We start from the raw sequence: 17,538 nt of genomic DNA on the forward strand, positions 1-17,538 counted from the left end.
GGGCAACGAAACGGGGCGTAGAATAAAAAAGACATAGCCTTGTGCTTTTAGGGTGCCGCCGGCGACATGTAAAGGGTTCCAGCTATGAAAAGAAATGGCGCCACAGAGCATTACAATAGACATGATACGTGAATTAGAGTGGCAGTCATTAAAACAAAGGCGTTTTTCGTTGCGACGGGGTCTTCTCATGAAATTTCAATCACCAGTTTTCTCCTCCAGTGGCGAAAACATTCTGTTGCCACCCACCTACATAGGGAGAAATGATGATCACGATAAAATAAGAGAGATTAGGGCTGACACAGAAAAATTTAAGTGCTCGTTTTTCCCGCGTGCCGTTCGAGGGTGGAACGATAGAGAGACTGCTTGAAGGTGGTTCATTGAACCCTCTGCCAGGCACTTTATTCTGAATAACAGAGTAATCACGTGGATGTAGATGTAGACTCCTAGTAGTCGGGCTGCATGGCGGACGACAGTCAGAATGGTATCCCATGACTGTGCGGGGCGTCCCCAGAAACGTCTTCTCTGGTCACCGGGGCTTAGTTCGAATCAGGACTCATCACTGAAAACAATACTACTCCAGTAAGTGCCATTCCAGGAAGAAGACTGTCTGGAGACGCTGGTGACAGCGGCGGGATACCAGCCTACCTGTCGCTCGCCATATGGTCTGACAGCCACGACCCCGTTGGTAGTCATCTGCGGAAATTTTACAGCACAGCAGTATGCCGACGATATTCTAAGCACCGTTCGGTAGCCCTTCGTGACAAGCCGTCATGCGCTTACATTTCAACTAGATAAAGCCCACCGTGGCAAAGGAGAGTTTCTACTGCTTGTCCTCGTGCTTGGCCAACCCTATCTTGGCCAGTAATGTCGACAGATCTCTCCTCAACTGAGAACTTTTGTAGAATTATGGGCAAAGTCGGGATTCTGACCATCTAACGCGCCCATTGCACAGAATCTGGCATGATATCCCTCAGGACGTCATGCAACAGCTCTATAAATCAATGCCAAGGGTAATATCTGCTTGCTTAAGGCCCAGAGACAGACCAATGCGTCATTCACTTGTTCAGTTTGTTAAGCTCTTTCTTTGGAATAAATCATACAATTTTTCGGAAGCTGTCATAATTGTAAAATTACGTCTTGGAAGAAGAATTTCATGTTTATAGTTGAATAACAAGTGCACAGTTTCTGTTTACTGATTTTTGTTTATTTCACATTAATTTTCGGCTTATTAGGACATCTTGAGACGCTAGCCAGTTGTTACCTGAAGATGGCCCAGTAAGCCGAAACTAGTCTGAAATAAACAAAAGTCAGTAAAATAAAAACAGTGCACTCGTCACTCAACGTTAAGAAAATGTCATTATTTGTTCGTCCGTACATGTGCATCACCACTACCGGTTTCCATGCTGTTCGAGTAATTTCTTCGTGGTGCGTCGTTTCTTTTTTTCCAGGGCGTATTTCCTCCGAAGGCCAAAACATCTTGTCGTCTCCCATCTACGCAAGAAGAAACGTCCATCTCAATAAAATAAATCAGATCTCAGGCGAAGGTTTTAGGTGTTCCTATTGCTTATGCGTTGTACAAGAGCTGAACGGTCGTGAGGGTCTATGAATCGTCTGACGCTTATGTACCAGTTGCAGTGTAATCATGTAGATGTAGACGTATGCACGCACATCGCTGCTGCTGTCGCTGGTCTACTACTGAGACTGCTACGTTGTCGCGCCCTTTGTGCACCCTGTGTGGTTGTTGTCGACGCATTCACAGGAGCAGCGACGTACGCGCGCCCCGCCTTCCGTCGTGTATTAACTGTACCGTGCTGTACTCTTGTCTCGACGCTGTGCTCTGCCCGCAGCTTCGACGCTCGCACGTCGCCTCTGGCGGGCGCAGTGCGCTGGCAGGACGAGCGCGCGCTCAGCCAGCGCGCCGTCTTCCTCTACAAGCGGCCGTCGGCGCTGGTCATAGAGAACGTGCGCGAGGCGGACGCCGCCGTCTACCGCTGCCGCGTCGACTTCCGCAGATCGCCTACCAGGAACTACAAGGTCAACTTCACCGTCATCGGTAAGCCTTCCTTCAGTGCTCAGTTTTTCCCACATTGCAAACAGAGGAAATTTTTATGTTGTTACGTACATTAAAAATTTAGAGCACATCGTAATGTCGTATCTTCAACACATTCATTTAATTTAGTTTGAAAGTTGCAACTTTTATTATTTTCTTCAAGAATACACGCACACAAATTATTATACACCACTGGCCATTAAAACTGCTACACCACGAAGATGATGTGCTACAGACGCGAAATTTAACCGACATAAAGAAGATACTGTGATATGCAAATGATTAGCTTTTCAGAGCATTTCCACGAGGTTGGCGCCGGTGTCGACACCTACAACGTGCTGACATGAGGAAAGTTTCCAACCGATTTCTCAAACACAAACAGGAGTTGACCGGCGTTCCCTAGTGAAACGTTGTTGTGATGCCTCGTGTAAGGAGGAGAAATACGTAAAGAGGAGAATTGCGTACCATCACGTGTCCGACTTTGATGAAAGTCGCATTGTAGCCTATTTCTATTGTGGTTTGTCGTATCGCGACATTACTGCTCGCGTTGGTCGAGATCCTATGACTGTTAGCAGAATATGGAATCAGTGGGTTCAGGAGGGTAATACGGAACGCCGTGCTGGATCCCAACGGCCTCCTATCACTAGCAGTCGAGATGACAGGCATCTAATCCGCATGGCTGTAACGGATCGTGCTGCCACGTCTCGATCCCTGAGTCAACAGATGGGGACGTTTCCAAGACAACAACCATCTGCACGAACAGTTCGACGACGTTTGCAGCAGCATGGACTATCAGCTCGCAGACCGGGGCTGCGGTTACCCTTGACGCTGCACCACAGACAGGAGCGCCTGCGATGGTGTACTCAACGACGAACCTGCGTGCACGAATGGCAAAACGTCATTTTTTCGGATGAATCCACGTTCTGTTTACAGCATCATGATCGTCGCATCCGTGTTTGGCGACATCGCGGTGAACGGACATTGGAAGCGTGTATTCGTCATCGCCATACTGGCGTATCAACCGGCGTGACGGTATGGGGTGCCATTGGTTACACGTCTCTGTCACCTCTTTTTCCCATTGACGGCACTTTGAAAGTGGACGTTACATTTAAGATGTGTTATAACCCGTGGCTCTGCCCTTCATTCGATCCCTGCGAAACCCTACATTTCAGCAGGATAATGCACGACGGCATGATTCCGGTCCTGTACGGACCTTTCTGGATACAGAAAACGTTATACTGCTGCCCTGGCCAGCACATTCTCCAGATCTCTCACCAATTGAAAATGTGTGGTCAATGGTGGCCGAGCAACTGGCTCTTCACAATACGCCAGTCACTACTCTTGATTAACAGTGGTATCGTGTTGAAGCTGCATGGGCAGCTGTACCTGTACACGCAATCCATGCTCTGTTTGACTCAATGCCCAAGCGTATCAAGGCCTTTATTATGGCCAGAGGTGGTTGTTCTGGGTACTGATTTCTCAGGTTCTGTGCACCCAAATTGCATGAAAATGTAATCACAAGTCATTTCTAGTATAATATATTTATCCAATGAATACCCCTTTATCATCTGCTTTTCTTCTTGGTGTAGCTATTTTAATGGCCAGTAGTGTATTACTTAAGGGTACACTAATGTATTGGTATTCTACATACATAATTGAAAATTGCAAATAATATTTATACATGAAAGAAACTACACTTTTGTTACTAAAATAAAGAGGAATTCCACTTTGAATAAAAACTAACAAATAACAGTATTACAGTCTCCGTTAATTGCCAGAAACTCTGCCAATGAAGGATCTTTTCTCTGGCTCACAAAATGATCTGAAGCAGTGTTTCCCAGCCTTTCTTAGACCATTACCTGTGAATGCAACCAGGTTTTAGACAGTAACCCCCACCTTCCCCCTACTACCAGTCTCCCCAACGTCACAATTTTAGCACCTAAATAAACATCACAATGAAAAAGAACTTCCTTTGAACACTTTTAAAAATAGTAGAAGATGAATGATATTTTGTTTTGTGGGTGTTTTATTGCTTCACAAACTAATGGTTCAATGAGACAGCTCGTAATGCTTATGTCTGACAACCATTTTTATCCGAGTTGTTTTCAGTTAGTGCTCCCCACAAATCATGGTCCAGATCTATTCAGTTACTTGTTTTAACAACAGTATCGTTATCAGTCCGGGACTTTGCCATTACTTGTTTTAATTTTTATTGCTGTTTCACTCCAAAATCTACTCTCACATCTGTAAATCTTGAATCACACATTTCTTTCCCACGTGCCATATGTTGTGTCCGGATAGAAGAGATAGGCGGACAGACAGAGAGAATATGATGAAGCAATTCCGACTCCATTTCGGTTACTAACCACTTCTTCTTCTCAGGTAAGAAAGCTAACTAGCAATAGTGAGGATAAGCACTTGTCACAATACATGCTTCTCGTGCGCTACTACTTTCCCTAGTGGCACTTGGTTCACTTGGACCTTCATGTGAAATGAACCAAGTTAAAGTGTGTGAGCTATAGTTACTGTTTGTAAGTGATTTGGTTGCTGGATACATAAATTCTGAACTAGCAGAAATTGGAAGACTTCAGGCTGTTAACGCCTTGTGTCTGTCCATTCTAGTAATAATAATATCCGGCCGGTGTGGCCGAGCCGTTCTAGGCGCTTCAGTCTGGAACCGTGCGAGCGCTACGGTCGCAGGTTCGAATCCTGCCACGGGTATGGATGTGTGTGATGTCGTTAGGTTAGTTAGGTTTAAGTAATTCTAAGAGACTGATGACCTCAGATGTTAAGTCCCATAGTGCTCAGAGCCATTTGAACCAATAATAATAATAATAATAATAGTAATAATAATATTGTTTACAGCACCAGAAAAGTCTCGTAAACATGTGCCATACCTTAAGAGCTATAACCACTTCCTCATCTTCGATACTATGAAACAAATCTCTTCTGCTGCAAGCAGACGGTGAAGACAATATAGTCGAAAATAAAAAATAAAAGACTGTTCACCACACATGGCCTATAGAATGCTTAACTTAAGCATTATGGGCACTTGTTCAGTAGGAGAGATGTGTTTCAGACTAGCAAAGAAGAACCACTGCTCATAGTTTATAAAGTATGCACTTTTCAGCCCTCGTTTTCTGGACATTTTTCTTGTTTTCATCCATACTGTCACCTCTCAAAACATGGAAAAGAAAGAGCTTGCAGTAGAAGAAATGTGTTTCACAGTATCGAAGACGAAGAAGCAATGATAGATCTTTAGCTATGCATTTTACAATCTATGTTTACAACACAATTTTGCTTCAAATTATTGGCTCAAATGGCTCTGAGAACTATGGGACTTAACATGTGAGGTCATCAGTCCCCTAGCACTTAGAACTAATTAAACCTAACTAACCTAATGACGTCACTCAAATCCATGCCCGAGGCAGGATTCGAACCTGTGACCGTAGCGGTCGCGCGGTTCCGGACTGAAGCGCCTAGAACCGCTCGGCCACCTCTGCCGGCTTCAAATTATTGTTTCTGTCATATCCCTGAATACTTACCATTGCTCCTGGGACAACCTGCATACTGTTGTGCTTTCAATTAACTTATTTATGTGTTCAGAAGTGAGCAACGAATCAATTTCTGGTCTACAACAGGGAGGTTGCCACTTTTACAATGATCACTGTATCGGACAAGGCACAAAATATTTGTGTAGTAGGTTGGACCATGTGAGAAACCTGTAATCTCCATAACGCTAGTAATTGAGAAAAAAATAATTATTGATAATTTACATAGTCAATATTAGTCTTAGAAAATTGTGATACCAGTAAAGATCTTTTAAAACTAATGTGGATTCATGACTGAATAACAATCAAACCGTTTTGCTTTTATCCCTTAGATCGTTTCATTTTACTCTTCAGGAGTAGTTACCCCCAGGTTGGCAATCGACGATCTAAAGGCTTGTAGATCAGCAAATTTTGCTTCAGAGATAGGATGCAAAGCTGAAATAGATATTACAAATTTAAAACCTCCACATTCCCAGCATATCTGGTTATGTTGAGCATCCTCATGTACACTAACTTTTGCGCTTACTTTTATAAGATGTCTCTGGAAGAACAAACTCACTAACTGATATTTCTAGTAAGTGTAGAGTTGGTCTTGGAACATTTACAACAGATCTTCTCCAATTGCCACTGTAACAGTCTCTGTGTTCCATGAATCGCTGATGTTCAGTGGAAATGACGGGTTCCCTTACAGGTCTTGTTTTAAAAGGGCAAGCTTTTCTGAACGAGAGAGTCAAAAACTTGACCCCTTGGCGAATCATTGGTTGATCGATTTCGATTACATGGAAAGGGAAAGGCTTGTTTCAGGCACTCCTTAAATGATCTGGCGTTTTAGCTGCAAATTTCTCATTAATGATTGCCCACAACTGGAAATACAACTTTCACATAATCTAGGCGTTCGGCATGATGTACTACAAAGCGGAGAAATCTGAAAGCTATCCATTTCTTGTTCTGTCCACGTACAGAATCACAGAACGTTGTCAACTGTTTCACCTATTCACCAAGCTCACAAAATATAAAATGGTGTGAAATAGAACACACTTCATCTGCCCACGGCTTTATGTGCAGCCGTCTCTGGGTATGTATAGAACACCTATTATCCACCAGACAAAATTTGTGTATTGAAGGAGAAGAGTGATAGCAGTCTGCTATAATATGAGTCTTTACTGGATAATTTAGTTGTGGATAAATTCTTTCGCACATTCATCATCACTGCATTCCCATCAAAATCTTTAGTAAGCCTCGCAAATTGTTTATGTGCATAAAACCGTTCAGCGATTTTATGATGCAGTTTGCTTTGAATGCCTAAGTAAACCACTGAGCTTCAGTTTCCTTTCGCTTTGCGCAATCTTTGTTAAGTGAATCGACTTTTGACATTCTATCTTAAACTTGGCTGCATAAGTGTCGCAAATACTGCAAGTATCCGTGCGAGGATATCAAAAACTTACGTTCAATTTGTAAGAGAATATTTACCTGTAGCTTTCATATGATATTAAACTACTGGGATTATCCATAATAATAGCATGCATTTTCTTAACTAATAACCTATCTGGCAAGTACATTTTTAGTGAATCATGTATACTACAATAGCTCTGCGTTATTTTACAGAAATGTATAAGATCCTTAGTAAAGCGCAGTGCTGATTCTGAATGTTTTCTTGACCGATCTGTACGTTTCCCGCTTGCAACCCGGGATGCCCAACCTTTAGAATATTTTGTAAGATATCAAGCCGTTAGAAATACTGAAAATGGACAGAAATTCTATATAACATAACTTCTTTCAACTATACGACCATCTGTGGGATTATAACCTTATGCCTATAACTCTGATTAAGAAACTGTGGTTTAATTTCCGTTTTCCTAGGCGTCCTTTGAGCAATTGGCATAATGTCTATAGGACCAAATAAGTACTGAGCGGATTAAAGTCATGAAAAAGCCTTTTTCTGTTGTCCTCAGAAATGTTTTTAAAAGACTGCAACCTACTGTAATTACAGTTTTCCCCTTCTTCATGGGATTGTACTTTAAATTCATTTGTTACCTCCGCCATTCGATACAAAATTTGTCTCTACTTGGTAGACAGCAGACTTGCGTTACCATTCTGTTCTTCAGACATGGTAATTATATGCAAAATAATCAATGCAACACAGTCATGAACAACTAACTCGCTGTAAGTTGAAACAACTGACTGTTAACTCAGCATCGTGTGAAACATTGCTGTCTCATACCAAGCTGACATTTCCCTTGCTTTTATTGTTCTGTGGTATTATTCTCCTTTCATCCATTGTACATGGATTCTGCCAATTGTTACATTTCAATGACGTTTCCCTGTGTTTGGTTGGACATTGTCTGAAATTATTCTCCTCAGAAAAAAGCATATGTTGGTAATGTTACTTCATTTCTCGTGTCACGTTACATTCCCCCTTTATCCCGTGTAACCTTCAATTGACGAGGACAGTAATTAAATTTAGAGTCAGCCGTAGGATCCTAGTACTGTGTAACCTACCAATCTAATATTTAGTTGTACCATATTAAATTGATCCCGTTCGTCTTGAGTATAGAATTACATTAAAGAGAAAGACGGACCAAACGTTGGATGTTCTCCGTAGAATGAATAAAATAGCATCGATGAAAACATTGCTGCTGCATGTGATTTCGCAACTTAGGCTGTGTCATACTGAAGCAGTGGTCCTCAGCCTTCCGAGCACATAACCCTAAGTGCAATCAGATAATAGCTAGCACGCCACCCCCGCCTCCCCCCACCCCAAGATTAGCATGTTATCGAACTTAGGAAGAAAAAAAAAATCTTTGAACACCATTATTTTAAAAATAGCGGAAGATAAATCGTATTTAGTTTTCGTAGCCGTTTTATTAAACTAATGAGCCAGCGAGGCAATGGTACTGGTTATTTCTAACGAACTTTTTTTTATAAAGTGGTGAAACAATTCACTATACACCGCAGGTACTACCTACAGGTCCTCAGAAAATAAAGCTAACTATCCACTTGTAAGGCAGTAATATTTTTCCGCTATAAATGTAATATTACACCAGTTCGCTTGCGTACTTTATTCGATATGAAATCGAGATTTACGATGGGTGAACGTATAATTGATCATTTCTTCAGGTCATTCTGGGCAGCACCATGTACTAAAATTTCCTGTAGTGTTGCTTGGCTGGGGATTAATTTGAGCGGGACACTGGCGGCAAGGAGGGGTGACATTTACATGTTCCTGTAAAAGCAGCGATGGGCAGAAGAGAGGTTAGAAGAGGCATCTTCCTGTGTTCGACTGAGAGGGACGTTTTAATACTCTACAGAGAGTAGAATGGAGCGATAGCATCATACAAGCGGCGGAGACATCCTTTTAATATGAAGAAATATGCAGGGGTCGGGAACGGCAGACGAAAGTGGACCCATCGCAGATCTTTTCATACGAGACAGCGAGCCACATTTTCTGAAAAAAAAAGCAGAGAAGAGAATTTAATTGGTGGAGTCCTTAGAATGTTCTAGAGCAGTTTTCTATACAGAGTATGCACTGTAAGTGATTGGCTGACAGCTTCCTCATGTAGTGAGAGGCACTGCTTTTGCAAGTTTCGTTGCAGTGAGCACACACGAAAGCGCCGTGAGCCATGTTGGAAACCAGCATGTAGGCTGAAAAAGGACTGTCCTGTGGGTGTAGACAGAGGACTCATGGAACGACTTGAGACGTCGCTGACAAGAGCGTGTCGATTTCACCACTAGAAGCAAGTTGAGCCCAAGTTGAGCCGTTTCTCTGTAATCAGAATGACGATACTTGGCTTCTATGTGGAGTCTGAGGTATATTGAAGTGCTTCTTTACGAATGAATACTTAAGCTCTTTCCGAGATTATGAGCAAACAGATGTCTCGACTCGTGTTATTTGTCGTACTGAAGTAGTTTCAGCTCTAGGAGTTTGCGGACGGTATATTCCGTCCGCTGTATTGACAAAATTTATAGGTATGCAAAGTACATTCTCTGCGCGGCAACCAACGGCACCAAGCAGATCGACGCTGCCGGACCACGTCTCCCAGCACTGTAAACGGTGATATACGCACCATGGATCGGCAGATAGGGAAAAAAATCACAGTCAATGGTTTGGGCTCCACTTGCTTGTTCTCTAAGCTCTTTACTCTCAGCTCCAGGCAGAGAAGAGGTCTTGTATTTCTCGATGCAACTTAGTGTCAGCTAACCTAGTATGCCCATCTAATAAATGGGGAAAGTCACAAACATTCTCCCAATCTCAAAGCTAGATTAAGATTAGGATTTAACATTCCGTATTAATTATATATTTTCACATTTTTCTGTTGTTTGAAACTAAATAATTTGACGGTATCTACTTGTATTCATTTTTGTAACATTAACCAAAACGGCCTTGCTGTGCTGGTACTGCGAACGGCTGAAAGCAAGGGGAAACTACAGCCGTAATTTTTCCCGAGGACATGCAGCTCTACTGTATGATTAAATGATGATGGCGTCCTCTTGAGTAAAATATTCCGGAGGTAAAATAGTCCCCCATTCGGATCTCCGGGCGGGGATTACTCAGGAGGACGTCGTTATCAGGAGAAAGAAAACTGGCGTTCTACGGATCGGAGCGTGGAATGTCAGATCCCTTAATCGGGCAGGTAGGTTAGAGAATTTAAAAAGGGAAATGGATAGGTTAAAGTTAGATATAGTCGGAATTAGTGAAGTTCGGTGGCAGGAGGAACAAGACTTTTGGTCAGGTGATTACAGGGTTATAAATACAAAATCAAATAGGGGTAATGCAGGAGTAGGTTTAATAATGAATTAAAAAATAGGAGTGCGGGTTAGCTACTACAAACAGCATAGACACAAAGCCCATGCCTACTACAGTAGTACAAGTTTATATGCCAACTACCTCTGCAGATGATGAAAAAATAGATGAAATGTATGACGAGATAAAAGAAATTATTCAGGTAGTGAAGGGAGACAAAAATTTAATAGTCATGGGTGGCTGGAAATCGTCAGTAGGAAAAGGGAGAGAAGGAAACATAGTAGGTGAATATGGATTGGGGGGAAGGAATGAAAGAGGAAGCCGCCTTGTAGAATTTTGCACAGAGCATAACTTAATCATAGCCAACACTTGGTTCAAGAATCATAAAAGAAGGTTGTATACCTGGAAGAATCCTGGAGATACTAAAAGGTATCAGATAGATTATATAATGGTAAGACAGAGATTTAGGAACCAGGTTTTAAATTGGGGCAGATGTGGATTCTGAGCACAATCTATTGGTTATGAACTGCAGATTGAAACTGAAGAAACTGCAAAAAGGTGGGAATTTAAGGAGATGGGACCTGGATAAACTGAAAGAACCAGAGGTTGTAGAGAGTTTGAGAGAGAGCATAAGGGAACAATTGACAGGAATGGGGGAAAGAAATACAGTAGAAGAAGAATGGGTAACTCTGAGGGATGAAGTAGTGAAGGCAGCAGAGGATCAAGTAGGTAAAAAGACGAGGGCTAATAGAAATCCTTGGGTAACAGAAGAAATATTGAATTTAATTAATGAAAGGAGAAAATATAAAAAAGCAGTAAATGAAGCAGGCAAAAAGGAATACAAACGTCTCAAAAATGATATCGAGAGGAAGTGCAAAATGGCTAAGCAGGGATGGCTAGAGGACAAATGTAAGGATGTAGAGGCTTGTCTCACTAGGGGTAAGATAGATACTGCCTACAGGAAAATTAAAGAGATCTTTGGAGAGAAGAGAACCACTTGTATGAATATCAAGAGCTCAGATGGCAACCCAGTTCTAAGCAAAGAAGGGAAGGCAGAAAGGTGGAAGGAGTATATAGAGGGTTTATACAAGGGCGATGTACTTGAGGACAATATTACGGAAACGGAAGAGGATGTAGATGAAGACGAAATGGGAGATAAGATACTGCGTGAAGAGTTTGACAGAGCACTGAAAGACCTGAGTCGAAACAAGGCCCCGGGAGTAGACAACATTCCATTTGAACTACTGGTGGCCTCGGGAGAGCCAGTCATGACAAAACTCTACCATCTGGTGAGCACGATGTATGAGACAGGCGAAATACCCTCAGATTTCAAGAAGAATATAATAATTCCAATCCCAAAGAAAGCAGGTGTTGACAGATGTGAAAATTACCGAGCTATCAGTTTAATAAGCCACAGCTGCAAAATACTAACGCGAATTCTTTACAGACGAATGGAAAAACTGGTAGAAGCCGACCTCGGGGAAGATCAATTTGGATTCCGTAGAAATGTTGGAACACGTGAGGCAATACTGACCTTACGACTTATCTTAGAAGAAAGTTTAAGAAAAGGCAAACCTACGTTTCTAGCATTTGTAGACTTAGAGAAAGCTTTTGACAATGTCGACTGGAATACTCTCTTTCAAATTCTGAAGGTGGCAGGGGTAAAATACAGGGAGCGAAAGGCTATTTACAGTTTGTACAGAAACCAGATGGCAGTGATAAGAGTCGAGGGGCATGAAAGGGAAGCAGTGGTTGGGAAAGGAGTAAGACAGGGTTGTAGCCTCTCCCCGATGTTATTCAATCTGTATATTGAGCAAGCAGTAAAGGAAACAAAAGAAAAATTCGGAGTAGGTATTAAAATCCATGGAGAAGAAGTAAAAACTTTGAGGTTCGCCGATGACATTGTAATTCTGTCAGAGACAGCAAAGGACTTGGAAGAGCAGTTGAACGGAATGGACAGTGTCTTGAAAGGAGGATATAAGATGAACATCAACAAAAGCAAAACGAGGATAATGGAATGTAGTCAAATTAAGTCGGGTGATGCTGAGGGAATTAGATTAGGAAATGAGACACTTAAAGAAGTAAAGGAGTTTTGCTATTTAGGGAGTAAAATAACCGATGATGGTCGAAGTAGAGAGGATATAAAATGTAGACTGGCAATGGCAAGGAAAGCGTTTCTCAAGAAGAGGAATTTGTTAACATCGAGTATAGATTTAAGTGTCAGGAAGTCGTTTCTGAAAGTATTTGTATGGAGTGTAGCCATGTATGGAAGTGAAACATGGACGATAACTAGTTTGGACAAGAAGAGAATAGAAGCTTTCGAAATGTGGTGCTACAGAAGAATGCTGAAGATAAGGTGGGTAGATCACGTAACTAATGAGGAGGTATTGAATAGGATTGGGGAGAAGAGAAGTTTGTGGCACAACTTGACTAGAAGAAGGGATCGGTTGGTAGGACATGTTTTGAGGCATCAAGGGATCACAAATTTAGCATTGGAGGGCAGTGTGGAGGGTAAAAATCGTAGAGGGAGACCAAGAGATGAATACACTAAGCAGATTCAGAAGGATGTAGGATGCAGTAGATACTGGGAGATGAAGAAGCTTGCACAGGATAGAGTAGCATGGAGAGCTGCATCAAACCAGTCTCAGGACTGAAGACCACAACAACAACAACAACAACAGGATATATACTCAACGCTATCGACCTCCTAATTAGGGAATAGTAGAAATCGTCACTGCTAAATATCTCATATACTATATTCCTCTCGGTGTAAGTTGTGAACGTGATATTTCCGTTGCGGAAACAACGTTAGGCAACCACAAATACACACGCCGTATGTACACTACACCACCCAACGGTGTTTGGCAGTAGACAATCGTTACAGAACATGGTTCCTCTCCGATATTTCTCTCCCTGGCGACGTTAGTCCACCCCATTTAAAATCAACCAGATTAAGACGCATGCACTATATTTACTGCTTGTAAATCATTTGACAGCTGGACTCCTTATTTCTGAACTGGTTGGAAATTAAAATCCTCTAGCTGTCAATGGCTTCTGTCTGATCACTACCACTAATAATAATAAAAATAATGACAACTATAATACCTTGTAGGTCCTGCAGCAGTGTAGTAGCCATTACAGGTTGTTAACCACTGTAGTGAAGGAATAACAAAAAGAAATCGAGGAATGTGCTTGAAATGTAGGGCAATTTGGAGATATGCGGGACAATAAAAGAAATGCAAAGGATGGCTCACTACATGACAAGATTTTCATTTGGTTCAGTACAAAGAGCGAGAGTGGCGATCTTGTTTCAGGACAGAAATTGCGGGGAAAAACCACAAATTTGAAGAAGAATCAGAAAATACTTCACTATAGCTACTAACTGAATCATCTTGAAAATGTCTGTGATAACTATCAATACTGTCTGAAAAGTCACTAGTAAACAACATGTACAAGTATCCGAAACATCAGGCGTTATTTCTACATCTGTTGATAACTCTCCTTCAAGAAAAGACGTTGGTCGCTTCCAACCAAGAAATCCATAGCCTAGACACAGATTTGCTTGGCATACCATAGGATCGTACTTTGGACAACGTGAGTAGGAGTGGTATTCAATCAAACATTTTCTGGACTGTATCTACCTGACTTCTTCCATAGCTTCTTCATCCATAGCTTTCAGGATATCGTGTGAGAAATCTGCAAGTTCAGTTTCACATGATCCATGTTATCGAAATTCATGCTGCTTGACATGGTAGAGGTCATTCTGGCCGAGGTACTTCATTAATGGATGTAACGTGTGCCTTCTTACAACCGTTGAGACGCAGTATTTGTGGAGGGATTTTCAGTTTTGTGTGGTTAAAATAGTGGTTAGCTCAGCCGTTAATTCGGTACAGAAGGTGATGGGAATTCATCAGCTCTCTCGCAACACCAGTGGCTCTAATATCCATTTTACTCATCTTTGCAGTGGTACCAGAATTAAATTCAGGTAATACTCTGTGTTTTTCTTTGTAGAAGAACATTTGGTAACGGAGTTAAGCCTTTTTAGAACGAGATTTTCACTCAGCAGCGCAGTGTGTTCTGATTTGAAACTACCTGGAAGATTAAAACTGTGTGCCGGACCGAGACTCGAACTCGGGACTTTTGCCTTTCGCGGGCAAGAGCTCTACCATCTGAGCTACCCTAGCACGACTCACGCCCCGTCTCTACAGCTTTACTTCTGCCAGTACCTCGTCTCCTACCTTCCAAACTTTACAGAAGCTCTCCTGCGAAACTTGCAGAACTAGCACTCCTGAAAGAAAGGATATTGCGGAGACATGGCTTCGCCACAGCCTGGGGGATGTTTCTAGAATGAAATGTTCACTCTACAGCGGAGAGGTACTGGCAGAAGTAAAGCTGAAGGACGGGGTGTGAGTCGTCCTCACAGCTTCAGTTCATCCGGTACCTCGTCTCCTACCTTCCAAACTTCAGGAGAGCTTCTGTGCCTGAATAGCACGTTGAATGAGGCCCCCAGGGCATTCACATTGAGTGCATTGTCGTCCTTCGGATCCCTTGTTGCCATTTCCTCAAGGCCCACCATTATTTACTACATGTTTGAACTACCACCTACATTATTAACTTTGTCTTCATTTGACTTGGGCACGAAACGTTTCCTAACAAGTGACCTTAGTTCAAAATGGTTCAAATGGCTCTGAGCACTATGGGACTTAACAGCTGAGGTCATCAGCCCCCTAGAACTTAGAACTAGTTAAACCTAACTCGCCTAAGGACATCACACACACCCATGCCCGAGGCAGGATTCGAACCTGCGACCGCAGCGGTCGCGCGGTTCCAGACTGTAGCGCCTACAACCGCTCGGCCTACTCCGGCCGGCCTTCTGACCTTAGTCTCAATGGATCAGTTCCAGTATTAGTGGGAGACAGCACATCGAATTTGTACGGTAGGGTCATGGGTATCACGCCCTGAGTTCTCCGTGGTCCCCGTCTCCTCTCCACAGGGCGCCTGGACCTACTATTGCCACGCCGCTCATAGTCAAGTGGACCAGTAATGAAGACAATATCCAAAGGAGAGGATAGTACATGTATGCTGGCCACGGTGGCCGAGAGGTCCTGGACACTTCAGTCTAGAAGCACGCGACTGCTACGGTCGCAGGTTCGAATCCTGCCTCGGGCATGGATGTGTGTGATGTCCTTAGGTTAGTTAGGTTTAAGTAGTTCTACGTTCTAGGGGACTGATGACCTCAGATGTTAAGTCCCATAGTGCTCAGATCAATTTGAATCATTTGATAGTACATTTTGTATTTGTATTGTCTCTTTTACACCCATCCGTAAAAGCTACCGATGCGGACCGACATCAGCAAGAAACAAGTATCTGAAGTTGAGAAACTTGTTAACATATAATATAACTTTAAATATTAGGAAACATTTCCGAAAGCACTTTCCTGGAGTATAGGAATGTACTGAAGTGAAACGTGGACTATTAACGGGTCAGAGTAGAAGAGAATAAAGGCTTTTGAAATATGGTCCTACAGGAGAATTCAGGTTTACTGAATAGAGTTAGGGAGAAAGGAAAATTACGGCACAATTGGACAAAAAGGAATCCGTTTCCTTTGATGAGAACACATCCTGAGGCATTAAGTAATCGTCAAATTGTGAGGACGCGTGATAGTTAAAAATTTTAGGGGAGCTTCATTGTAGTAAGCTGATCCTAATTGATCTAGGTTGCACTTGTTATACAGTGAAGAAGAGGCTTTCACTGATTGGACTAACGTGGGGAGCTCCATAGTACCGCACTTTGGGACTGAAATCCACAACAGCCCCATAAGACAGTTCGCATCAGTCCCCTCGATCAAATTCAGATCTGTCGACGTCGCAAACTGCTCTGTTACAGTAAAACCGTTCTATGACGACCACATATCTGACGTAATTATCAAGGAAAACTGCCGAACAAATCTTTTAAGAAATTATTTAGTTTTATTTTGACAACTAGCTTCGGCATTTCAATATGCCATCTTCAGGCCCTGCATATGAAAATGAGTATACATGTAGTGTGTAAGAAGGTATACCACAATTAATTTGGTAGAAAATGAAGCGTAACAATAAACGTTCTTAAAACCTATAAAATGCAATTAGCAACGTTAAGACAAGTACCTGTGAACATACCACACGAGAACGTAGAATATGTACACATACTGATTAGCAATAAAACTACTTTAACATCACAGAGCCATAACAGAACATGACAGACATTTCAAAATGACCAAAAACAGGCAATAAAAGTAATAGTAGGTATCTAAATGCTGCGACAGAAAATTAGTAGGACACAAATTTGTAGTAAATGTAATATATATTGATTACCATTAATTGTAACTAATGTAAGGAAGTAAATAAGGGCGTTGAATCATAAAAATATTACGGAACATGTTTTCTGTTGGAATTTGTGAAAGACAAAAAACACGAGAAACGTGTACACCCAAATTTTATGGAGAGAGATATAATGATCAACTTGCAAATTTTGCTATGGTAATTATTATAAATTTCATAATAGACAAGTAATAAGATACAGTATCACATACGAGTACGTGGCTATTGTGACATTGTGTACTATATTAACATCGTGACACCTTATTGAAAGTCCAAAGTAATTTAGCCACTGTATTAACTCCTGGAAAAAGCTTATTTGATATAGCAGGTGTTACACTTTAGGACCCTGACATGACTGTCTATTGGTTTAAGCTAAGAGAGGAAATCATTTGTGTGGATAAATTAATTTGCTAAAATCTGAAAACAGAAGAATATAATTCGAGAAGTGTTACCCCCTGATGCCGCACGAACTCGTAACAAGAGAAACCTCTACTCTCTGAGAGTGAAAAACTGAACTTGAGCCACATGAGTGCGACTAATTGGAAGAAAGCCGGAAACATTAGTAGCATCCTGTTCCGGCGGTCTTAACGCTATTTATATAGAATTCAGACAGCTTACATGACATCTTCTTCCTACACCAGTGTAGAAGGATTTAAGGCGCCTAAATATACTCGGCACATGACTGCGCTGCCGCTCTAATGCTGTGGCTTGTGTAATTTGGCAGACATTCAAAGGGTTCATTACGTACGTTAGGCCTGTGTAGCAGGTGAGGGAATTCGCCTTCCAAGTTCTGTACTTATCAGTGCAAATAGAGAACTGTATCTTAGTGGTTGGCTA

General features: G+C 41.9%; 1 protein-coding gene across 1 annotated transcript in view; it reads left to right on the plus strand.

Annotated features, from left to right (window-relative positions):
* LOC126188497 (nephrin-like) overlaps positions 1-17,538 on the plus strand; it is a 758,389-nt gene that overhangs the window by 478,062 nt on the left and 262,789 nt on the right. Inside the window, exon 3 of the mRNA XM_049930101.1 lies at positions 1,848-2,053. Coding sequence (XP_049786058.1) covers positions 1,848-2,053 — 206 coding nt within the window. The remainder of the gene's footprint in view (positions 1-1,847; positions 2,054-17,538) is intronic.

This window comes from Schistocerca cancellata, chromosome 5, assembly GCF_023864275.1.
Source record: "Schistocerca cancellata isolate TAMUIC-IGC-003103 chromosome 5, iqSchCanc2.1, whole genome shotgun sequence".
Lineage (NCBI taxonomy): Eukaryota > Metazoa > Arthropoda > Insecta > Orthoptera > Acrididae > Schistocerca > Schistocerca cancellata.